The sequence below is a fragment of the Panthera leo genome, chromosome A2, assembly GCF_018350215.1.
Source record: "Panthera leo isolate Ple1 chromosome A2, P.leo_Ple1_pat1.1, whole genome shotgun sequence".
Lineage (NCBI taxonomy): Eukaryota > Metazoa > Chordata > Mammalia > Carnivora > Felidae > Panthera > Panthera leo.
The window spans coordinates 156,733,844-156,760,505 of NC_056680.1; the positions used below are offsets into that span (position 1 = coordinate 156,733,844).

Below are 26,662 nucleotides of genomic sequence, written 5' to 3' on the forward strand. Positions count from 1 at the left end.
TCAGAGAAAGACAAATATCATATGACTTCACTTTAAGATACAAAATAGATGAACATTAGGGAAGGGAAGCAAAAATAATATAAAAGTAGGGAGAGGGACAAAACATAAAAGACTCTTACATACAGAGAACATAATAGGGTTGCTGGATGGGTTGTGGGAGGGGGGATGGGATAAATGCTTAAGGGGCATTAAGGAATCTACTCCTGAAATCATTGTTGCACCATATGCTAACTAACCTGGATGTAAAATAAACAATAAATAATTTTTTTTTTAATTTAGAAACTAAAAATATAAAATAAAATAGTCTAGTGCAATACACTGGAATGAGATACCTACTCAGAAAACTGCCGACTATATTAGCTTCTGCTCCATAGAGGTATAATGAACATCCCCAAACTACAATGTTGAGAATCATATTGTAATAGAGAACATGTACTAAGAAAATGAAAGAATTCACAATATCAAGCAAATATCATGAATTCATATTAAAACGACAGGTGCCCTAAGGTTCAGGAAAACAAAACTGGAAGGTGCAGAAAGATGTAGAGAAGTTACAAATAAGGTAAATTAGGCCGGTTGCCAACATGCTGATTTAGCAGACTTGAGGAGAATGAAGACAAACAAGCAAACCTACTTAAGTAAACAAAAGCAGAACTTTACACATGAGGGAGTGAGTTCACGGAGCAAAGGAACCCAAGTGGAACACATCCCACACACACACACGCACACACACACACACACACACACACGCACGCGCACACACACACAAATTCTCGTCTGGCCAATCTTTGCCTACTACTTTGGGAACTCTGGGAACTCTGGATGTCCGGTCAGGGAGGGAAGACTCAAGCCTCCTTGAGCAGCCGTCGGCACTTGCGTGTCAGTTGCGGGGACAGTACAGGTGCATTTCAAGCAGTCGACAGAAATGTGATGGACAGAATAACGATGGACGGATTAACACCGTCTCTCTCCTCATGGCACTAATGGAATGCTTCTCTAAAATACAAATGTGGATCAGCCTTAGACAATAAGCATAATACAGAAAAGCAACATTGCCAATTGTTTTTCCGGGTATCATTCCACAGCTGCCATAAGAAAATCATGTAACACTTTTGTTTTAGGGCATGACTGACACAGATTCTTAAAGAGGTGACATATGCTAGTGCTTCATATGCAATTAAGGAAACTAAAATCCCACAATAACATTAACATAGTTAACATCCAATGAGGGAAGAGAATTACCAATTGTACATTAAGGCTAACAAATGAAGCACTACAAAAGTACTGCATAAGGAACTCAGAATATTTTTTTTCCTCATGTTTATTTATTTTTGAGAGAGAGAGAATGTGAGAGCATGAGGAGAAGGGGCAGAGAGTGGGAGACACAGGATCTGAAGCAGGCTGTATGCCGTCAGCACAGAGCCCAACGTGGGGCTCGAACTCGTGAACTGGGAGATCATGACCTGAGCTGAAGTCAGATGTTTAACAGACTGAGCCATCCAGGCACTCCACCCCCCCGAAATGTTTTATAATGAGTTGTAATTTATTTCTTAAGAGAAAGACAAATGACAAGGAATCAAACTGATATCAGGGACTCAATAAAAATTTAGCAATGAACAGTTTGCAGAAACATGTCCTAGAATGACAATAGCTCAGTTCAGTTTCTAACACTGCCAACATCTACAGTCATAGCAAACACAAAAATGTATGCAATATATGTAATGCATGAGCCTCATCACAATAAAATCACAAATCATCTAAAAGAGATAGGTTTATGTTGAGCGTGGTATACTTACATTTTTAAAGAAAAAAGGTTTAAACAATAAGGGCTGTGCTAACTGCTTACATTAACCAAATAACTGTATTATTACATTAACCCATTTCATTATTTTATAAATAGCCTATGAGTATTAAAATATTTTATTCAAATGACCAAGTAATGTTGCTACATAAACACAGTATGTCCACCTTATTACTATTAAAATATTAACCCAACTCTTCCTTCAGGCTGTGAGCCTCATGAAGGTGTCTTTCGTAACTTTTGTTCACTCTCGGATCCCCGTACAAGAACCTACCCACAGTGCATGGCAAGTGGTAAGCACTCAGTGATGAATGAAGTCACTTATAAAGTCCTGAGATAAATGATCAGTGTAGACCAGGGATCAGGAAAGTTTTCTGGAAAGGGGCAGACAGAAACTCCTTCTGGCTATGCAGGCCATAGGGCCCGTGTCCCAACCACTCACGCTGCTTTTGGATCATGAAAGATCTACAGATAATACATAAATAAATAGGAAGATTTGCATTCCAACAGAACTGAAATTTCAAATTTGAATTTCATATAATCTTCACATGCCATAAAATATTATTCTTCTTTAGATTTCTTTTTTCCCCCAACCATTTAAAAATGTCAGAACACTTCTTAGTTTGTGAGCAATACAAAAACAGACAGTGGGCCAGATCCGCCTATGGGCTGAAGTTTGCCACCTAATCTCAGTTCCAGGACCACAATTAGTTTTTGTGACTACAACGAAACTCTCTACTCGCTCAAGGAATTTCATATAAGGAAAAAGATTCAGCCCTTTATCAAATCTTTCTGAACTCCCTTTTCCTCATCTGTAATGGAAGTAATGTGCACACCAAAACTGCGGCTGAGGGTCCATGTTCCATGCACATGAGGCCCCAGGCACAGTGATGAACACCCCAAGGGGCCACCTCAGCATTTCAGAAGAATCTCTAGAAACATCAGCTGCTGCAGTCAGATCACCGCACATCAAAGATTACTAGAGGAAGCACCATATCGTAAATATTCTCCAAAGAACTTTGTGTGGGATGCTTACTGAACAATTTTTTAATTTACTGACAACTCAAAGAAATTATTACAAGGCAATGAGTATCAATAATCAACCTAACTGCAAAAGACCGATGCGGAAGCCGTGCGACTGTCATTCCTGATTACTTAATTTACTGTTTGCCAATAATTTAACTAATGTAAGTTAATGAGTTTTTACATTTTACATTTAACACCTTTCAGGTGATACTATGCTGACTCCTCTAAAACTCTTTAATGGAAAAGAAAACAGATCCTTTGGGAAAAAAATCATAAGAACATATCAACTCATTTCATACACTATATCCACAGAGAGACTTGGCCTCATTAAAACAAGAAGCAAGGAGTTAAGTCTGGTGAAGGCATTCCCCAATCTGCTATTAGCTTACTCATTTTCGGTGAAGTCATTCGATGCCCATCCATCTACCCAGGACAAGAAAGGACTTGCACAAATTACCCTGAAGAGATTTTACGGGGCTCTGAGACTTCTACTGTAACTTTATGGGCTGAGTGTATAAGGTTAAGAATTCAGAAGTGTTATTTCCTCAAAGGTGCCATGCACACCAATTCTGAAAATTTATTTGGAGTGGCTTGCGTACAGCCTCTCATCTAGCATAATTAAATGCGATGTGTAGGTAGCTATAAAATCTAAGATGCTTTTCAAGAAACTAAGAATTTTCCTAACAAAATACAACCCAATTCTTCGAAAAATCAGATTATTTTAAAAGTGTCCTTTTTTAAAATTTTTAAAAATGTTTTTTATTTATTTTTGAGAGACAGAGAGAGAGAGAGACATAGCATGAGCAGGGGAGGGGCAAGGAGAGAGAGAGACACAGACTCTGAAGCAGGCTCCAGGCTCTGAGCTGTCAGCACAGAGCCTGACGCAGGGCTCAAACTCACAGACATGACCTGAGCCAAAGTCAGGCGCTTAACCGACTGAGCCACCCAGGTGCCCCGAAAAGTGTCTTAAAATTAGAATGTTAACATTGCCACCTGCTGATAATTGTGTTCCTCATTAAATGACATTAATACAAACACATTGTTATGGGAGATATTTAGTCACTTTACATGAATTACTGTCTTGAATCCCCACAATACCCTTTATAAGGTAAACGCAATGATCACATTTAATATATTCAGATTGAAGTTTAGAGGGATTAAATACCTTGCCCAAGGTCACACAAGTGTTGAGGACATTGTATGTGATCTGAAGCCCATACCTTTTTTTTTTTTTCCTTTTTTAATTTCTATTTGGGAGAGAGAGCAAGCAAGCAAGAGCAGGGGACAAGGGCAGAGGGAGGGAGGGAGAGGGAGGGAGAGGGAGGGAGAGGGAGAGGGAGAGAGAGAGAGAGAGAGAGAGAGAGAAAATGAATCTTATGCAGGCTCCACACTCATTAAGGAGCCCAACATGGGGCTCAATCCCAAGACCCTGGGATCATGACCTGAACCAAAATCAAGAGTTGGACGCTCAACTGATTGAGCCACCCAGGCAGAGTTAAGAGGCCTGTACTCTTAACCATGCTTTGTACTCTACCCTGCTTATTTAAACCTTGGGTATTTTGGCAGCTTTAAGCAGAAAAATTGCTTTATAATTTATTCTGAACCTTGATTTTGTTGGTTTTCTCCAGTTTTAAATACCTGGAAATGCTTTAACTCTTAGCAGACATGACTCCCGCCTGACTCCAAGCTACTTCCATAGTTAGCCCAAGGCTTAGATATCTCGGAGGCCTCAGACATCTGAGAATGGGCAATGAATGCTTAGCGATCTCTCTCTCCTTTGTTCTGTTTTCCTAACATATAATACCATTATATAATATCATCACTATGCTCATCATTATATTCACAATTCGCTTTTTCTTCAGCTATTAAACTTACCCTTATGATCAATATCTTTGTATATAAGTGTTTATTTCAGTTTATTATCTTAGATTACTAGAAAATGAAATCACTGGGAAAAATCTAAGAAAAATTTTCGTGATCTTTGATATACACACTGCCAGAGTGCTTTCGTTTCTAGGAAGGACATAAAAATACATATTCCCACTAGCAGTATAGGAGGGCAAAGAGTTTCTTCTTTTAAAATGTAAAAGAAGGGGCGCCTGGGTGGCTCAGTCAGTTAAGCGTCCAACTTCAGCCCAGATCATGATCTCACAGCTCATGGGATCGAGCCCTGCTTCAGCCTCTGTGCTGACAGCTCAGAGCCTGGAGCCTGCTTCGGCTTCTGTGTATCCTTCTCTCTGTGTTCCTCCCCTGCTCATGCTCTGTCTCTCCCATTCTCAAAAATACATAAAGATTTTTAAAATTTTTAAATATACTAGTAGGAAAGATAATTCATCACCAATTTCTTACTGTGAATTAATTTAATTGCTGTACTTGCTTCTTAATAGCAAAGAGAAGTCATTTTCCTTAAGAGGACATCCATGGGAGAGCAAGGAAAACAAAGGAAAATCCTGGAGTGTGAAGCAGGAATGAGGCTGGAGGTGGTTCATTAGGTCAAGGAATGAAGGGATGAAGGACAGTATGAACGAAACGGACATTTCTGGAAGGGGAGATAGGTGTCCATCAACACTGTCTAGAAAAGGAGGCAAGAAGCTACATCAGATATTATCTTTCAAGTTGGCTCTGAAAACGTGAAATAACTTACTATCCCATCATATTAGACTACTGATGTGGATTTTTCTGTAAATAAGCAATGATAAGAGTTTTTCTGACTCTTAAAATTCTGGTTCCCACATATTTTATTATCCCCTATTTACTGCTGAAGTTGCCTCTCTTGTTGTATGTAAGCCTGATACACAGTTGGAAATATTTGGGGCAGATATATTCCAGAGTATTCTAAAAATTGAGTATGTTAAAGTATTAATAATGAGTTTCCATAATCGGTCATTAAACTGAACTGACCAGAATTCTGTAATAAGAAACTGCCTGCCAGATTAAGAGCATGGCAGGCAGAGGGCAAAATGACATATACTCTGGATTATCAAAAATACAGTTCTAAAATTAGCCCAAACTTGTTCTCTAGATAAAGCCACTCAGAATCTAAATGATCTATGTTCCTTGATATAGGTATTAAAATTGTCTTCTACTCTGTAGAAATGTAATCACAAAATAACCATTTCCCACTTTCCTTTTGTACAAAGCATACTATGGTAGATTGCTCCTTCCATTTACCAACCTTCTAAAAACATTTTTCACTTTTCAACTAAAAAAGATTTTTTTTATCCTCAAATGACAGCGTATGAGTAATGATTTCTTCAGCAAGAATGTCACATAGTTACACTCTTAAAAACCCTAAGTAACAGGTTGCCTGATATAATTTAGTGTTCTCCTTCTGGTTTTCTAGATCATGCACAAAAGAAAAGAATAAATGCAATTTAACCTTGTCTCAATTCTCCATTCAATCCCAAACATAAAGAGACATTCTAATCTAGTGCAATCTTCACTGCCCTGGGTGTTTGTTATAAAATAACCTTTCCTTTCAACATGGCATTGAATAAAAACTAGAGCGTTACAAACAACAAAGTCACTAGTTCCATTAACGGAAGTCAAAAGTTTTTTTTAGAACAGCATAGGGTCTTAAATGATGGCTTTCTTCCTAAAGGCAGAGCCAGAGTTCTTTTGGAAGAGAGTGCCCTAAAGTGTTAATACAGCAGGCTTCAGACTGTTATCCTAAAAAAGGTTTGCCCGCGAGGTTGGCCCTTGGCTCACATCTGAGAACTTGAATGGTAAACAGTTCCCTATACTTAAAAGAAAAAAACAATTTTTTTAAAGCTAGCAGTGGCTCACTGGGCCTAACCTGCTTACTCAATGTGGTTTATGCTGAGCTCCTGCTTGTTTTCTTCCTGGGAGTCTGGAATTTTGACACAGGCTGTGCAGAGGGTGTAGGTGCCCTATATTGGTGGCCCAGTAAAATTTGGGGCCTTGAACTCCCCTGGTGACAATACCTCACACGTATGGTCACAATTTGATTAAGCACATCTTGTGTGACTACACTGGGAAAGAACTCTTGAACTAGTGACTGGCTTTCTCTAGACCTTGTCCCCATGTCCCCCTTTTCCCTTTGCTTATTCTACTTTGTATCGTTTCACTTGAATAAATCACAGCCATGACTATCATCAAAAAAAAAGAAAAAGAAAAAGAAAAGAAAAACGAGCATTGGTGAGGGTGTGGAGAAAAGGGAACCCTCCTGCACCATTAGTGGGAATATAAATTGGTGCAGCCTCTGCGGAAAATAGTATGGAAGCTCCTCAAATAATTAGAAATAGAATTACTATGTACTCCAGTAATTCTACTTCTAGGTATGCATCCAAAGAAAACAAAAACACTAATGTGAAATGAGATAAACACCCCTATGTTAATTGCTACTTTATTCACAACAGCCAAGGTTATGGAAGCAATGTAAGTGTTTGCGGATGGAGGCATGGGTAAAGAAACGTGGCATATTTATACAAGAGAATGTCACTCAGCCATAAAAACAAATGGAATCTTGCCATTTGCAACAACACGGATGGACATTGAGGGGATCACGCCAAGTGAAATAAGTCAAAGACAAGTATCACATGATTTCACTTATAGGTGGAATCTATAAAACAAATGAACAAAACCAGAAAAAGAATCATCAATACAGAGAAGAAACTGGTAGTTGCCAGAGGCGACAAGGTAGGGAGATGGGCAGAACAGGTGAAGGGGATTAGAGCCACAAACGTATCCAGTATTGAAATAAATAAATCATGGGGCTGAAAACTACAGCACAGGGAAGATAGTCAATAATACGATCATAACTTTGTATGGTGACAGATGGTAACTATACTTATCATGGTGATCTCCGCCTGATGATACAATTGTCCAATCACTATGTTGTACACCGGGAATTAATATAACATTACATGTCAACTATGCTTCAATCAAAAAATCACAGCCATGAGTAGGACTACACGACAAGTCCTGTGAGTCAGTTCTCCTAGTGAATCACCCAACTTGGGGGGTGGTCGTGGAAACCCCCAAAACAAAGCGCTAGAGAGATACTTCCTCAGTTAGGATGTTTGGATAAGCTTCTATTTTATCACATTCCTGTACGCACCTAGACCCAGAGATCTGCTCTTGGCCTGGGTGCTGTTACTTCACAACCACTCTGTACATGCTAAACAAAGAATGAGCCTCACCAGGGCTCTCTGTCAAGTAGCCCCAAAAAGCAAGGACACAGGGGGGCAGGACGGGCAGCCTGAAGGTAGCCTAATTGGGTACTGTTGCTCAATTACATAGAACGAAGTAGAACCAAGAAAGGAAAATTAAATGCCACAGAGACAACTTCCTCAGCACATGACCTCACTTTGCTTTGAGAAAACTCCCTTTCACCTAGAGTGTTATAGCATAGTGGTTAGAAAACTGGATTCTGGGGCCAGAATGTCTGTTGGACCCCACTTCAACCATTTCTTAGCTGCTTATGTTTGGGCAAGTTGCATAATCTCTTTGTGCTTCTGTCATCTGTAAAGTGTGTCCAAGAGTCCCGACCTGATAAAGTTTGCTGCAAAGATAAATGCATTTATAATTGCAAGTACCTATAAAATGTTTGGCATATTGGAAGCACTTTAAAATCATTGGTGGCATTTACTATTATTTTGAAAGTCAGGTTGATTATTTTTTCCCATCAACTTTTAAAAGTAGAGAAAACATGAAACAAGATTATAAACGGCCAAATACACTTTAGTCTCGCTGGAAGCCAACGTGCACTAGGTGTTGGTAGGTCAAGGGTAAGTGTTCTGTGGTCAAACTCATTTGAGAAAAAGGAAGGCAAACAAAATTAAGATTTCTGGCAGACTTCCTTAAAATGATATTGCCCATGGTGAATTTTCAAAAGGGGCACACAGAATGTCAAATTTCACAAATCCATTTGATCAAGGCAATCTTTTTTGTATTAAGTGCTGTGTGGTGCTAGAGGTTGCTGTCTTCTAAAATTTTTTTTAATGTTTATTAATTATAGAGAGACATAGAGAGACAGAGCAAGAGCATGGGAGGGGCAGAGAAAGGGCGAGACACAGAATCCGAAGCAGGCTCCACGCTCCGAGCTGTCAGCACAGAGCGTGACGCAGGGCTCGAACTCACAAACCACGAGATCATGACCTGAGCCGAAGTCGGGCGCCCAACCAACTGAGCCACCCAGGCGCCCCATGTACTCTTCTAAAAGCAGGATAACTGCTTCATATCAACTGTAATGAGAGCCTACCACCTACTCGGGGAACCAGGATTAGTCACCCCCGAACGTCAGTTTGCAGAAGATCACGTACTAACAGAGATTGAGGAGGAAAATTATGACAAAATCATTTATATCAAGCTCAGCAAGACAAGTACAAGGGAGGGAATCCCAACAGATATTATGGGCAAGGAGCCCAGAAGGAGAAAGGGATGGAGCAGGGGCGTCCCATGAACCACATGAATGAATGGAGGGAGACCGAGTCCAGAGGCCGTGGAGAACACAGGCGGGCAGGCAGGGTGAGGTCATTTGTGAGGCACTTAGGAGTTCTTTAAACAGTTATAAATGCCTTAAATATGTTAAACAAATCCAAACAAAACAGGCTTTGAAAAATGTCGACAATTTATAATAACGTCAATTTGAAGGGACTATGATTGAGGAAAGCATTAAGAATTAAAGTGGATTGGAGACAGTTTCACTTAATGTCCCCTGCCTGTCTCATCGTTCCCTCGGTGAGATGCTAATAAGGATGAGCTCACTGGTTTTAAGAATATGAAGTGAAGAACCTGTCACTCAGTTGTCAATGGAAACTGCCTATGGTTCCCTTAACAAAGCCTTTCTACCTCAACATATGTTCATTAGTCTTCAAGGGGAGCCTAAGAATTTACTGTACTCAGGGTTTTTGTTTTATTTTTTATTTTTTAATATTTTTTAACGTTTATTTATTTTTGAGACAGAGAGAGACAGAGCATGAATGGGGGAGGGGCAGAGAAAGAGGGAGACACAGAATCCAAAGCAGGCTCCAGGCTCCGAGCTGTCAGCACAGAGCCTGACGTGGGGCTGGAACCCACAAACCGTGAGATCATGACCTGAGCCAAAGTCGGACACTCAACTGACTGAGCCAGCCAGGTGCCCTAAAAAGCTGATTTTGTTTTTTATTTCTTTTTTAGTTTTTTAATATTTATTTTTGAGAGACAGAGAGAGAGAGGGAGAGTGTGTGTGTGTGTGTGTGTGTGTGTGTGTGTGTGTGTGTGTGAATGGAGGAGGGGCAGAGAGAGAGGGAGACACAGAATCTGAAGCAGGCTCCAGGCTCCGAGCCATCAGCCCAGAGCCCGACGCAGGGCTCAAACTCATGGACCACGAGATCGTGACCTGAGTCGAAGTCGGACGTTTAACCGACTGAGCCACCCAGGCGCCCCTGTTTTATTTTTTTAAAGAAATATACCAGTCAATGGAGTTGAGCTTTATATATTTATACAGTTTCCTCTGTCTGGCATAATAGTCAAACTTGCTAACAGCTTACAATTTCTAACAGTCCAGTCTGCCATCTCTAAATTGATTTCACCACATCTAAAAGTTGTTGGCACGTGGCTGGGCAGAAGTGGGAAAGAGATACAGCTCCAAGGAGAAAATAGTGAGATTTATGAAATTACATAGATCAATAAAGATGTGGTTGTTTTATTTTGTTTTCTTAATGTTTATTTATTTTGAGAGAAAGAGAGAGAGAGAGAGAAAGGGTGGGGCGGGGAGAGAGAGCACACACGCAGGGGAGGGGCAGAGAGAGCAGAGTGAGAATTCCAAGCAGCGTCCACGCCGTGAAGATCCTGACTCAGGGCTCAAACTCACAAACTGTGAGATCATGACATGAGCTGAAATCAAGAGTTGGACACTTAACCAACTCAACCACCCAGGCACCCCAATAAAGATGTTTGTAACTGGAGATCAAAAACATCTGTGGAGATTCCGTGACATTTCAATAGACCTGGACCCAAGCAATTATCAAACTGAAAAGGATATTTTCAATAATTTTTATTCTGATTGATTAAATCTAGGTTCATAAATTGTACACTTACAGAAATAAATGGATTGGTATCTTTTGAAAGGCAGTATTACTGAGAATAGTTACTAAAAAAAAAAAGCTCTAGAAAGTAAAACGAAATACTACGGCCTTATATTAAAATACTTCTTTAGCACTTTTAGAATACTGCCACGTGTATAACATTATTTGTTCATTATTACAAGTCTATGGGAAAGTCAGAGCTGACTTAATTTCACATGCCTTAGGAAGACTTCCATATGTGTACGTGAACAACTCAAAACATAATTTGCATAGCTAGTTCAAGAAAATATAATGACTTTATTATTTGTAAACATCTAAAAACTAAAACCGCACACTACTAATGGCCAAGACTAGGTGGTAGTCAGCCGACTTCTCTGAGTTCTAAACTTACCTGTATCTGCCGTCCCAACTACTTGAGAATCAATGTCCTCATCTTTAAATTGGGATTACTACACTAGCATTTCTTGCTTAACATTGGTAGTCTACTTATGAAAAATGAGACATTCTATTCAAAGGTCAATGAGAAGTCAATTTCTTACTATTCTGACTGGAAAAAGTTATATTCAAACCCGAATTCCTGGTCCCCCCAGATATAACAGAAATATTTGAGGTAACAGCCATTAAGATGAGATGTAAAATGATAAGCAATTTTCTATTATATGTAACATTTCTTATATATTTATCAAAAGGAGCAGAGGTTTAAAAAGTTTATACATACTACCCTTGTCTTTTAAGAGTAGACTTCAAAACTTTGAATATGGCCATGCTGGTGTTAGAGGACTGTGGGAAAACATCAAAAACAGTGATTTAGGGGCACCTTGGTGGTTCAGTCAGTTAGGCATCTGGCTTTGGCTCAGGTCATGATCTCACAGCTTGTGGGTTTGAGCCCCATGTCGGTCTCTGTGCTGGTGGCATAGAGCCTGCTTGGGATTCTCTCTCTCCCTCTCACTCTCACTCTCTCTGCCCCCTTCCCTACCTGCGCTGTCTCTATCTCTCTGAAAATAAATTAGTAAACATTAAAAAATTGATTGAATACAAGACATTCTTCAATAATTCATTTATTTGCTGAAAAAATAAACTTTCCTCAGTTCTGAGGAAGATATAATGAAAGCCAAGGAGACCGTATGTCTGGATCTCTATCTCTGCTCCTGAATTTACAGTTCTGGTACATTCAGAATAGTCTAGAATAATAGCCTGGTAGCCTAGAATAATCTTGTTATGTCTGTAATAGCAAATTGGTGTTTTAGCATCAACTCAACCTTCCTGTTAGTCTCATTTCATCATATACACCAGGGTTCATTGTATCTTTTCAATCAAGTTCTACTGTGGCTTTACCAGTAGACCCACACGATGTTGTGTATTTCTGATCACTGTTTGATACCACATTGTGTTATTCCGGGACTTGCAAGGATTAACAGAGAAGATAAAACCAGAACTTGAATCTAGAGTCCTATTCCTAACTACAACTAGAGTCATTTTCACCACACGGTCTGAAACATGGTCTTCTGTTTATAGCCACACTTTCTGGAATGCCAAAATACTCATTTGTAGCACAAAGGAAGACATTCATAGACTTAGAGGCTACCCATGCCCTTGCTAATTTTCTATTACCAAATCGATTTGGTTCTTCAATGCTCTATCTTGGCTCAATCCTAGGGCCTATTAGGGGCTTTTATGTAACTTAATAATTGATCAGTTTGTTTGGTCATTCTTGGTCTGGCCCAACTACTGCCACCTCAGAGTTGAGGGTAGGAGTGAGTGACAAGATAGAAATGTGAACACACTGACTGTTACCACTTTGACGGTGATACTGGCATTCATTCCCATGGATACTAAATACCTTGTGCAACCAACTTGCCCAACGGGCCAAAGATACAGAGTGTTGAAAACCAGTAGTATTAGCTGAATCCCAGTTTTTTATAGAAAACATGGATATTGACCCAAGAGCTGCCTCTGACTGGCTCTACCATTTTCTTTTGAGTCATTTAAACTTTATGGGCCTGTTTTTTCATCAGGAAACTGAGCTACATAACATTGCTTAATTTTTTATTGTATTTAAATTTTTTTAATGTTTATTTATTTTTGAGAGAGAGCAAGCGTGTGAGTAGGAGAGGGGCAGAGAGAGAGAGACAGAGACAGAGACATAGACAGGGAGACAGAATCTGAAGCAGGTTCCAGGCTCTGAGCTGTCAGCACAGAACTTGATGCGGGGCTCGAACACACGAACCGCGAGATCACGACCTGAGCCGAAGTCAGATGCTTAAGCAACTGAGCCTAATAATTTAGGCACCCCTAATTATTGTGCAATTTTATCATTATATTTACCATATATTTACTTCTATCCTACACACCTACATATCTGCAAAAACCTTGTTATTCTTTGGCTTTTTAAGGCATTTAAAATACAGCAACCAGTTCTTTAATCTCCTGATATGAAGGAAGCATCCTTAAAAATCCCCCTTCCTATATCTAGTGAAGACACCATAGACTATACGTCAATCAAAGCGTCTAGGGAGTTACAGGAGATAACAGCTTCTTCAAAAGTTCTCAAGAAACTGAAATAAATGTGGGCATGACTGACTGGATAATTAAGAAGGTTGAAATAGGTGATTCTAGCCTTCAGTCAAGGCACACTGACTGAGTCAGAAAGTAATAAATAAACATAAAAATATCAAGGGGAAAATCTGTAAGAGACATTCCTCAATCTGAGCTAATATTCATGAACCATGCAAGGAAGAACTGAGCCAGCACAGAGAAACACAAAGATTTTATAGCTCTATCTGAAAAGGAAAGTTTTATGGAATAAATTAAGATAGGCCTACCCTATGCATTCCTATGGGCCATATAGAATTAAGTGATGGACCAGAGCTTGCCCCCAACTTGTCTAAATCCCAAAGGAATAAATAATTAAGGGCTATAAACATAAAGACTAGTTTTTTGGTTGTTGAATGTAACTTTGCTTGAAGCAGGTTATGCATGTAAAGAATCAAACAGCGAATTCTAAAAGGCTAAGTCTTCTTCTTCCTTCTTATATATAAAGACCAAGAATGTATTATGACATCACGAAAACAACTTTGCCACTGCCTAACACTCAGGCTTTGTCAGAACAAAGTCAGTAAGATGGTGCGGTAATCAGCCTCCAAGGTGGCTACCAAGGATTCCTGCCATCTGGTGTTGACCACCTTGTGGAATCTGATCCCACATTGTACCAGAGGTGGTCTGTGTGACTAACGGCACCTGGCAGAAGAGATGGTAAGATGGTCAATCACTGCTGAAGTTCAGTCATAAAAAAGATAGCTACTTCTGTCCTGGGCTGGCTGTCTTATATGTCCTTCCCTTCTCCTTGCCATGGTGTGAGCAGCCCAGTGGCAAAGAACTGATGCCTCCAATCAAGAACCAGTGACAAATAATAGCCCAGGAGACCAGTCCACAACCATGAGTAATCTTAAAAGAGAATTCTGTAGCCCCAGTGGAGCCTTGAGATGACTGAAAATCCCAGCTCATGAGAAACCTTGAGCCAGAAGCACCAAGTTAACTGACTTCCATATTATATTCCTCACCTGGAGGAAGTATGGGAGATAAAAACAGTTTGCTGTTCTTAATTGCTAAATGTTAGGATAATTTATTCCACAACAAACAACTGATAAAGATGGCAAGATGTGGGATATATTATTTAAAAGCTGACAAATCAAGTACTTTATATTTTAGGTTCTCAGAAATAAAGCAGGCAGACCAATTTCAAGTTTTATATAATCATGTAACGCTGGGTTTTTCGATAAGTCAAAGACATATCTACTGGGGGAAAATTGTGTGAGTAAATGTTGGCTACAAAACGCACTTTAAAATTTTAACAAACCTTTAGCGTTCTAAATTTCTTTTTTTACTTTCTTTACTAGAGCCCCAGTTTCAGCTGCACTGAAAACCCAGATCAGGTGGGGTGGGAGGAGTGTATTTGAAAGCAGAGATAACCTTCTTTTGTTTGTAAAAGAGCAGCTTCAATACTGCTTAAATTGGAGATAATGGCTTATAAGAATCGTGAGACGCTGCATTAACTTGTTGTCATTAGCATCATTATTAACACTGTAGCTAAACACTCACCATGTGTTGTACAGGGCACATTAGCTACATAAAAGACATCACTGGTACCCTCTGGGAACAGATCAGAAGTGAGTTCCCATATATACTTGAAAAAACTGGATTGTACTAAACCAGTTTGTTAACTACGCAATGAAGGAATTAGAAAATGAGCTATGCTTACTTTAAAAATGTTATCTTAACACATATAAATTAGCTTTGAAGTTAAAAGATTGAAGTAGGAAATATAAGAGAAATTCATCAAATAGTAATAAGTCAAAACTTTCCTTTATGCTTGACTGCAGTAAGAAATTAAGAGGCTGGCTTCCCCTTATTTCCTGTTACTTCCCCCATCCTGGATAGGAATCATCAGATGGACATTTCCAGTTGTTGCAAGCCAGCAGCATTTCAGAGAGGAGGAGGAAAGTCACATCTGGCCAGATCAACGTGTTTCTAAGTCTGTTTGTCCCTGCCTCTCCTGCTGTTTCTTCTGCTTCCAAAAATATGATTAACGTCTATGAATTTATAACACTCTGCATTGTAAGCAAGGCTGAGGGCTGTCCATCCCAACGAGGGTGAGGTATGGAGTTAATGAGAAGTGAGACTGGGGAATGAACAGAAAGATGCCAATGTTAAAGTAATTGAGCATGAATATCAAATGCTGACTTGGGAACAGTCTTCATTTGCTGATAGAGAGTCTGATCAGCTGGTGGGCAGAGGGAACAAGCACAGACCCGCATTCGCAGCCGGCCCCAGAAATTCCCTATCACCACGGCGAATGCATTATAACCTGGCGACCTCTGTGTCCCCATCTGCAATCAAGTGTTTTCTTTTTCCCCTTATTTCCTTCCCTCCCTCCCTATTTCTTTCCTTCCTATGAAAGGTTTCCTCCCTTCTTTCTGAATTGATCTCATCCGTCCCCAAGCCTCATAAAGAATTTAAATTTTTGTGTTGGTAACTGCTGTTTTTTTTACAAACACGTAGGACTTGCTAATGCAAGTTCAGAATAACACAGATAACGGTGTGCGGCAAGAATTGCTGAGGCTATAATTTTTATTTTAAAAACTCTGCATTGTCCTCTAAAACCAGCGAAAGTTCAAATGATCAATTACCGCAATACACTCCTACGTGTCTTCTTTCATTTTCAATTAGATCATTTATAAGGGACAAGGATCTCTGGAATATTTGCACAATAGGAATGATAACATAAACACGTTAATAAGCTGTATGTCATTATTAATTTCAAGCTGTAATGAATAGTTTCATTGAGAACAGAGTAATAATAGTTTCAAGAAAACTAAATATTACAGAAAAAACTATGGTTCTCAAATTCTGGGACATGTAATTATGCATTTTTATGAAAATTCAGTTTGCAAGGATGTTTTTATTAGTTTACAATGCAAAAAAATGGATAAAACTTAAATATATATAAATTGGGAATTGGTTAAATTAAATATAGTGGACTCCAAACTTAAATATAAATAAATTGGGAATTGGTTAAATTAAATACAGTGGACTCATTAAAGGAAATTAAAAATGATTTGTGAAAAATATTATTAACTAATGAGGTTGTAGGCAAGAGTATTAAATGAGCCTATTATTAAATGAGCCTACATAAACGATAAACTCATTTAAAATATATATGCTTAAAGGACTAAGCATTCACGATCATCTGATGGTGACAGAATTTCTAAGACTGGGTTTCCACTTGTCATTTCTAAATTTCTATTTAAATGTGCATTACAATTGCTATAATTTTTTTTTTAATAACCAGTTTGTAAACCCCTATGCATACATCAAGGACATCAGAAAGAACACAGGAAAAGCAATCATAAGAGATCTTAAATATAAAAAGAGTTAAAGTTTACCTTAACAGCATAATATTCTTTAACTTCAGGCCTAATAGAATCAAAGTCTCCACTGATGAATTCAGGCAAAAAGCTGAAAGAAAGAGTTCCAAGTAAGTCAACTAATTAAGACTACTTTTGGTTATCCTTGAAAAACTACACCAATAGGATGTCTTATGCTCTTGGTTTCTATATGGTATGTTTAAGAGTAACTCTACATAATTCATCAAGTTAGTCACACTATCAGTCAATATTTATCCTGCTTTAAAAAATAGAGATTAAAGAAGATTATTGGTTTGAAAAAGTCCCAGTTCAAAAACCCTAACATCACGACTCCATCTTTATATATTACTTTCTACATATATACAAACTTTTACATTATTGTGCCCTCACACAAGTCCACAACTTCAACAAATTTAAACTGATGAGGAAGAGGATTAGGCATTCCCTTTAGAGCCGGAATCAGTTCAGACACATTTTCCAAATATCCTATTGACACATTTCTAGGAACAGGAGGCTTCCAGACAAGTTTGAAATACTACACAAGTCAGTTACCAGACAGAGGGAGAGAATTCCCCAAAGTAAAAGTTTTTAATTACATCATGAGTATCTTATTTCTCTTCTCTACCATTTACATTTTTTCAGAATTCATCCAGAAAGCCTACCTCACTCTACATACATTGCCATCGTTTACTTTACATAAAACATTCACATGACCTGGTAGAATTTCTTCCCAGTGTGGAAAAATTAAGCTTCCTTGGATTTATCAGTGCTCTAACAAAAAGCCCTAGCCTCCTGAGTCTCTAAAATATATATAAAGTAAAGAAGGGAATGTTTACTTTCATCCCACAGATATATTCTTCTTTTCACACACCATGAGAATTAGATCTGCCGACATTTATCTAACTGTTCTGATTCAAAAGAATAATAAAACTTCTGTGTGTCTTTTCAAGAGGGCCAAGTCGCTATATCATGGACTAGATCTCTGGCTAAATGGAGACTAAAGTTTCATTTCGCTAAGTATTACATGTCAAAAGAGTTGAAGCCCCAGGACTTGGAGACATCTTTAAGTCATAAAAGCCAAGACAGAGGCTCCCGGAGAGATTTTACTGACATACCAGTGGGGTGGGGCTTAGGATTCAGGGTCATCAAATTTCCACAGAGACTCTTGCAAGAGGGGGAAGTAACCTGCCACAACCCACTTAATAAATTGAGGGGGAAAATCCTATTTCCTCCTCTTTCACCCGTGGTGTGCAGCTACAAGCACAGGACAATGGACCTGGCCATCACTGCAGGGCCAAGGTGTAAGAATTAGAGCTTTGGGGACAGAGATAAAATGAAACTAGACGCAGAACACCTTGTGTATGCCCTCAGGATAAAATGAATAAAGCTGAGAGGCGCCTGGGGGGCTCAGTCGGCTAAGCATCCGACTTCACCTCAGGTCATGATCTCATGGTTTGTGGGTTTGAGCCCCGTGTTGGGCTCTGTGCTGACAGCTCAGGGATTCTGTGTCTGTCTCCTGCTCGTGTGCAAACAAATACACATTAAAAAATAAATACACATTAAAAAATTAAAAATTAATAAAGATGAACATGAAAAACCCAATACTAACCTTGTTCTTTCATACAAATTTTTTTCAAGGTTTTAACGTAATTGGAAATATGACTTCTTAGGTCTAACCTCATCTTACTAACCTGTGTTAAGTCTTCTCAGAGTTACAGGTCTTCCTAGAACAAACAGTAAGAATGTTCTACCACACTGGTCTGTACTGCATAAAGTGCTGGGTTTTGTTTCCTTTTTGTTCTTGTTAACCAACGATGGTTAACTATTAAAATTTGGGGTATTTAATAAAACTATTACATTAAATGATTCCAGCCATATTCACTGAATATCAAGCATACAGAAAAGACAATAGTTTATTTCAGAATAAGGCAGAATTGGAAAGTACCTAAGTTTTCAGTCACTTGCCTGGTTTGAACATTTTCCTGTAAACTGGTCTCCTCAAAACGTGTATGCCACCACATCCATTACTTTCAACTTCATTTTAGACATATTTAGGTAAATACATTGCACCCTACCCATATGAAGACTAAAAATAGCCCATTTCCTCTTTCTTCATTGTTTTTCCTGTTGCAAAAACTCACTGATTTTTTAAACTTTCTTTAAAATGCCTCCATCAGCCAACATTCAATAACCCATACAACAAAGCTCATACAGGTCACAGATTGTTTTAAGTGCTTGCTAAGTTCTGAATGTTTGTGTACCTCTGAAATGTATACGTTGAAGTCTTAACCCTTAATGCGACGATGCTACAGGGTAGTGAGGCCTTTAGGAGGTGATTCGCTCAGAACGGTGATGCCCATGTGAATGGGATTAGTGCCCTTGTACAAGAAACCCCAGCTCTCTTGTCCCTTCCGCCATATGAGGACACAGTAAGAAGACAGCCATCTATGAACGAGGGAGTAGATCTCATCATATGCTAAACCTTGACCTTGACTTCTCAGCCTCCAAAACTGTGAGAAGTGTTTACAAGCCACAAGACTGACTTACATGGCTCTACAAATTTTAGTCCCTCAGATATCTAGAATCAATTTGCCAGTTTCCAAATATCATATTGATTTTGACAATAATAAAAATGAAAAATAAAAACTGATACACACAGGCAGCTGAATCTCTCTCCCCTTAGGATACAGAATTTTAAAGACAATTAGATCTCTTTTTATTGTACACTGTGAATCATGAAGGAAAGCAATCATACAGATTTACTTATATTTTCATATAAAATATTAACAGGAAAACAAACTTACATTGATAAAGGATGACGAACTTTGATTAGCTTTTAATATAATTTTCTCTACAACAACATGCATGCTTTAAAAATGAACAAAGATTCTTATTTCTAAGAAGGCTCATGCCCAAAATACACCTGGTATACATGCTGAGATGACTGCGGTAATTGTAAACTTTCCTCAGAATACCGTAGTTTTTGAAACTTCCTGAAATGTGCTTTTGGACACAAGCAATTAAAAGCCCACCTCACATTTCTGAGGCACTGGTTGCCATGGTGCTTTGGCATTCTGAAGAAACACTGGGGATGACACTTCACAGATGTCGAAGCATGATGTCATGATATAAAAGACAGTTTACACGGGAAGATTATTTTCACAGCTCTCTGGGGACTGATTGCTCAAGCAACTGACTAAGGGTAGGTGGAATTCTCTCTCCACTGACCACACCTCTGTTCACTGTTGTCATCGATCAGACCGGTACACCTCATCCTGAGATCCTCCCTCCACTGGCACTGGCCGGCTGGTACTAAAAGGTGTTCCGAACGCTCCATAAATGGTGCAGCCTCCTTTGATTTTTCCGTTTAACTCTTATCGTACTTGGCCACTCACTAGTAACAAAATACAGAGTTCAAAAGGAGCAGAGATTAATTAATGAGCTAAAGATCCATCACATGTAATAATCAACAGGGAGGCTGATATATTTAGAAAACACCCCTAAACATGATGTGTGAGCGCCAAGTACAGAGATGTTGATAAGAATATAAGATAGAGGAGAAGGCAGAGGGGCATGGAGAGAGGTAAAAAGAACAGGGTAGGGCAGAATGGGGAAAGGTGGTAGGAAGGAAAAGGGGGAGACAGGGAGGCAGGAGAAGACAAGAGTGAAAAAGAAGCAGGAGAAAAGAAACACTTATTACCAACTTCCTATTATGCCTGGCCCATTATTTCCTAGCTTGTCCCAATGACTGAGCTTGTCTGAGCTTCATTTCCTCACATGTAAAATGAAGCTACTCTGCAGCAGTTGTGGAGATTATGAGTTAATTCATGTAAAGCACTTAGAAAATCCTGGTACACAGCAAGCACAGTTTAAAGCTTCCAGCTAAAATAAATGTTACTAGAGAAGCTAAGTAAGGAGCCTGTTATAAGGCTAATGAGAGCTCCAGCCAAAATTCAAACCCAGGCAGCCCCATCTTTGATCTCAGACAACTACATCCATAGCCTTCCACACATGCATGCACATTTAAGGAAACGGAAAAAGACTTCATCGTGGAGAAAGTTCTGTACACAACCACGTCACTCCCCTAGGGGTTTGAATCATCAGTGTTAATGTGGTCAACCCGTGGTCAACCTGTGTATTTTACAAATGGATCACCAAAGCAGGGGGGGAACACTTTGCACTGGTTGCTAAAAAAAGGATGAGATTTTGATTAAAGGAATGTTAGAAGACTGTTTGAGAACATTGTTGAAAAAGAGTATGGCTGTAGATACAAGGGAAAAAATGGTACTCCATCTAAAGAAAGGAGGGGACGTAGAGACATGATGTTATGATGAATGATGTCATCATTCAAAGATCTGAGCTAACATTCTCTGCAAAACTGCGTAACTTAAATAAGGGGAGGGGGGCAAAAGAGGGGGGGTCCAAACTATAATAAGGAAAAACGACTGTGTATCTAGAAGCAATTAGTTCAACTGTCTTCATAAATAAGTCTCTAAATGTAATAAAGATGTCAAGAAATATTTAAATAGTTGTATAATTTTGGACAAAAGATATTCTGAGGAAACAGAAAACACACAGTGACAAATCCTATTAAACTGTATAAAAATGTACCAATGTGCTTATAAAATAGTAATATTTTTATGTATGCAAAATATATAATATGTGTGTGTGTGTATATATATATATTTTTTCATATATATATATGAAAATAGGATGTAATATGAAAATAGTACTCCAGGGTCACCTGAGTTGCCCAACCGGTTAAGTGTCTGACTTTGGCTCACATCATGATCTCAAGGTCCGTGGGTTTGAGCCCCGTGTCGGGCTCTGTGCTGACAGCTCAGAGCCTGGAGCCTGCTTCAAATTTTGTGTCTCCCTCTCTCTCTGTGCCTCGCCTGCTCGTGCTCTTTCTCTCTCTCTCTCTCGCAAAAGTGAATAAACATTAAAATATATATAAATAAAACAGTACTCCAAGGTGGTAAAGGAAACAAATCCAGCAGAAAAACCGTCAGAGGCTATTAACACAAGGAAAAGTCACACAACAAATACAAAGAGCACTAAGTATATGAAAACATGGTAACTAACTACTTATCAAGGAAATAAATATTAAAGCAATACTAGGATACTGACTTACACAAGAACTTGTCAAAAATTAGGAAGAACAAGTGCAGCTAGGCTAAATAAAAGCACAGACTACTGGGATCCTGAGTGGAATACAACTTACAGACCAGCAACCCCACTTGAGAATCTATCCTACAAAAATATACTACATAGGGTATCTGTACGATAATAATAAGGAGAAAAAAACTAAATCTTCAATAATACAGGAGAGGTCAAACAGAATATTGTGTACCCTAACAGGGAAATTAGGCAGCTTGAAGATTAGTTGACTTCATCCTAGAGTTGACAACTGTCCCAGAGGAAATGCCTACTCCATGTTAAGTAAAAAAAAAAAAAAAACAAGTTGTAGAAAAATGTCTATGTTCTTACCCTGTTTTTACATACAAGTTGCTTATAACTACTATATATAACTTGATAAATTTAGAGATAAGGACGTACCCATAAAGCCATGACCACAACCTACATCATCAACATACCCAACACCTCCAAAGTTTCCTTTTATTAAATTTTTTAAAGAACAGTTAATATAAGATCATTAACATTTTATCATTTTCAGTGTTCTAGTCTTTCACTTCCTTGGTTAAATGTATTCCTAAGCTTTTAGGTTTTTTTTTTTTTTTATGATTTTGTAAATGGGATGGTTTTCTTAGTTTCCTTTTCAGATAATTTTTTGTTTGTGTATACAAATGCAGCTGATTTGGGGGCACTGATTTTGTAATTTTGCTGTTTTTTTGTTCCAATAGATTTTTTGGTTATTTTTTGGTGTGTGTGTGTGTGTGTGTGTGTGGGTGTGGGTGTGGGTGCGCGCGCGTGTGCGTGTGTGTGTGTTTGTGGAGTCATTAGAGTTTTAGAGATATAAGATCATGCCATTTGCAAACAGAGCTCATTTTACTTCTTCCTTTATGATTTGGTTGCCTTTTATTTCTTTTTCTTGCGTAATTGCTCTGGCTAGGACATCTAGTACTATGTTGAATATTGGTGGTGAGAGGTGAGAATCCTTGCCTTTTTCCGGGTATTAGAGGAAAAGTTTTCAGTTTTTCACCACTGAGTATGATGTTAGCTGTAGGTGTTCCACATACACACTTTACCATGTTGAGGAAATTTGAGAGTTTTTAATCACAAAAGGATGTTAAATTTTGTTAAATGCTTTTCCTGTATCTATTGAGATGATAATGTGATCTGTCCTTTATTCTGTTACTGTGGTGTAACCTGTTGATATGTGGAACCATCCTTGCATAGCAAGGTTAAATCCCACTTGGTCATGTCATGGTGTGTGATTCTTTTAATGTGTTCTTCAAATTTGGTTAGCTATTCTGTTAAGGATTTTTTATACATGTTCAACAGGGATATTGTTCCATAGTTTTCTTTTAGGATCTCTGGCTTTATACCAGGGTAATGCTGACTTGATTTTTAAAAAATGGAAGCATTCTTTCTACTTCTGTATTCTGGGAGAGTTTAAGCAGTATTTGTATTCATTTTTCTTTAAAAAAATAGAAAAATTCATCAGTGATGCCATCCGTTCTGGCCTTTTCCTGTTGGGAGGTTTTTGATTACCAATTCAATCTTCTTATTTGTTACTGATCTGTTCATACTTTCTATTTCTTCTTGACTTAGTCTTGGTATGCTTTATTGTATACTTCTAGGAATTTATCTATTTCCTTTAGGTTGTCCAATTTGTTGGCACATAATTGTTCATAATAGTCCTTTATGATTTTTTTTCCTGTGGCACTGAATTAAAATGTCTTCTTCATTTATGATTTTATTTGAATCTTGTCTCTTTTTTCCTTGGTTAGACTGCGTAAGGATTTTCAATTTAGTTTTTATCTTTTCAAAGAAACAACTCTTACTTTAACTGAGTTTTTAAATGTTTTTCTTTCATTTCTTCCTGTTCTAATCTTTATTTCCTTCCTTCTATTAACTTTGGGATGAGTTTGTTCTTTTTCTACTTCTCTGAAGTGTAACGTTGAGATTTTTTTTCATATAGAATTTTATTACTATAGACTTCTCTTTTAATACAGATTTTGATGCATCCTTTAAGTTTTAGTATTAACAGTGTGCTTTAAAACAATAAAATTCAAAAGAAATGCAAATACCTGTAGACATGTTCATACATTTTAAGCTGTTGACACTGATTGATCTCAGAGGATGGGTTTTTTTTTTAAGATTTTAATGAAATAACTATAGAATAACTACATGAGATAACTGAAATACCTAGAAAAAACAAAAGTAACAACAATGGAAATATAGATAAAAATCTCTGTATCGCAGAGTTAAAATAAAGATTAAGGACAGAGTGAGGAGACAGAAATGATAGGGGAAAAATATAACTTTGCAAAAAAAAAAAAAAGTTGAATTAGAGAAAAAGCCAAAAAAAAAAAAAAAAAAAAAAGGTACAAAAAGGAGAAAGATCTGAGGGCTCTTACCCTAGAAGAAAACTTTCGGGAAATATTTTTTGAATCCTTCTTATATGCCAGTCTCTGTATTTCATTCATGCAGTTTATACTTATTAATTAGTAAAATTTTAGTTGATTTTCATAATAGTCCCATAAGGTTGATTTTTCTTTTTATTTTAGAGAAAGAGAAAGCACGTGCAACCAGGGAAGAGGGGCCGAGGTGGGGAGAGAGAGAATCTTAAGTTGGGTCCATGCTCAGCACAGAGCCTGACATGGGTTCAGTCCCCCCAACCCTGGGGTCATGACCTGAGCCAAAATCAAGAGTCGGACACTTATCCAAATGAGCCACCCAGGTGCCCCAAAGTTGATTTTTAACATCCTAATTTTATGGTAGAAAGCCAAGTCTGAGAGATAGGAAGCAACATACATAGATGTCACACAGATTCATAATGTTTCCTCCTCCTCCTCTTGCTACATTCCCTTCACAAGATGCAATCCTAGTTCTCCCAAAATCTTGGCCCTTATTGGAAATATGCCCAACCAGAGCTGCCTGACAATCAAATAGCAGTGTGAGTGCCGTGCAAAGTTACTCCACACCATAAGCTATCAATTCCTAAGCAAGCTCAACTTAAACTTTTAAGGCCTGTGATTTACTTCAATGAATAGAGAAGTGATAAAAAGAGGCACATTTACAAAATCATGAGACTTGCTGAAAGTATATTTCATTCTAGGTAGCGAACAAACAAAAGAAGATTTAATTCTGTAACTGCTCTAATTCAGTATCAGCAATGCAAATTATGTGGCTAAAAAATTAAAATATACGGACTGCTATCACTGTCTGTGCTACGGGAATTAACCTGTAACCACTGTAACCAGCTAGAAAACCAGACAAAATATGTCAAACAGTGGTATCCGGACAGTAGAAAATAGGCAGCTCAGGACAGTACTTGCTGGAAAAAGGGGAACAGGTGAGATGAGCTGTATTATTGCCTCAGCTTTCTTTCTGGAGGCAGTTTCTAGCCCACCGCACAGTGAGGGAAAAGTCAGAGATCTGTGGTCTCCCCAAATGAGGGGACCAATTTTAATAGAAGATGAAAAGCTAGGATGATCACCAGAAACCAGTGGTCTCGACAATTCCCAGAAATAAAACACAGTTGGGTAGAATCCATGCTCCGGTCATCAAGAGTACAGAGACACAGTAATAAACAGGTCATTAAGTAGAGTCTCACTTTAAAAGTAAGACTAAATTGGGGCACCTGGGTGGCTCAGTCGGTTGGTTAAGTGTCCGACTTTGGCTCAGGCCATGATCTCACAGTTCGTGGGTTCAAGCCCTGCATCAGGCTCTGTGCTAGTAGCTCAGAGCCTGGAGCCTGCTTTGCATTCTGTGTCTCCCTCTCTCTCTGCCCCTTCTTTGCGTATTCTCTCTCTTAAAAATGAATAAAATAAATAAAAGTAAGACTAAATTATTCCCATAATAAAAGTTGCTCTGGACCTACCTCAAGAAAGTTTAAAATAAACCTTCCAAAGTATCAGAGCCTGGAGCCTGCTTTGGATTCTGTGTCTCCCTCTCTCTCTGCCACTCCCCCACTCATGCTCCGTCTCTCTCTGTCTCTCAAAAATAAATAAATTAAAAATTTATTTAAATTTAAAAATTTTTTAAAAATAAAATAAACTGGTATAATGTAAAAGTATATGCCTAAAAATCCCTAGTTTATGACATGTGCACACACAGCAAGAGAAACATGCTTACAAAAATATGAAACTGAAAAAGGTATGTAAAAATGTGAATAGTGAGAATCACGGTGTTTCAGGTTCTTTTTATTTTTGCTTTGCATCTTCCTGCATTCCCCAAGTTCATTACAATGAACTTGTATATTACTTCTATAAGCAGGAAGGCAGGTGAGGGTAGGGGATGATATACCGTTAAGAAAAAAGAATAAAGTTCCATCAGTAATCAAAAAAGGTAAATACTAAATAGTACAGATTTGGTTCATTTAAATGAATTTCTTTTTCTACTGCTATCATTTATAATTATGATTTCATTGAGATTGCTTGTATACAGTTTTGTTTAAAATTGAACAAAAAAAGCACAGTTTGGTTCAGACTTTTGCTATATACGTTTGGCTAAAATTGCTGTTTTTGGTAACCACTGCCACCTGTATCCTCACGACTCCATCCTACTGAAGCGTGAGAATGCATCAGTGCCGTCCACAACCATCAACCCTTTCTCTGCACCGCATCAGAAGTGTTCGTTGGAGAACAGCTACTGCACAGAGGAAACTCACCACGAAAGCCCTATTATTGGTAGTAGGAATCATAAGACCACACCACTATGTGAAACTTTTCTTCTCACTCACTGATATAATG

The 26,662-nt window shown here is 38.3% G+C and overlaps 1 protein-coding gene across 11 annotated transcripts in view; it reads right to left on the reverse strand.

Annotated features, from left to right (window-relative positions):
• TPK1 (thiamin pyrophosphokinase 1) overlaps positions 1–26,662 on the reverse strand; it is a 348,661-nt gene that overhangs the window by 165,082 nt on the left and 156,917 nt on the right. For 10 of the 11 annotated variants that reach the window (XM_042926947.1, XM_042926946.1, XM_042926953.1 and 7 more), the window contains one exon: positions 16,800–16,872. In XM_042926947.1, the coding sequence (XP_042782881.1) occupies positions 16,800–16,872 (73 nt within the window). Of the gene's footprint in view, positions 1–16,799; positions 16,873–19,704; positions 20,131–26,662 lie in introns of those variants that run through there. The other variant, XM_042926957.1, reaches the window with a different exon arrangement.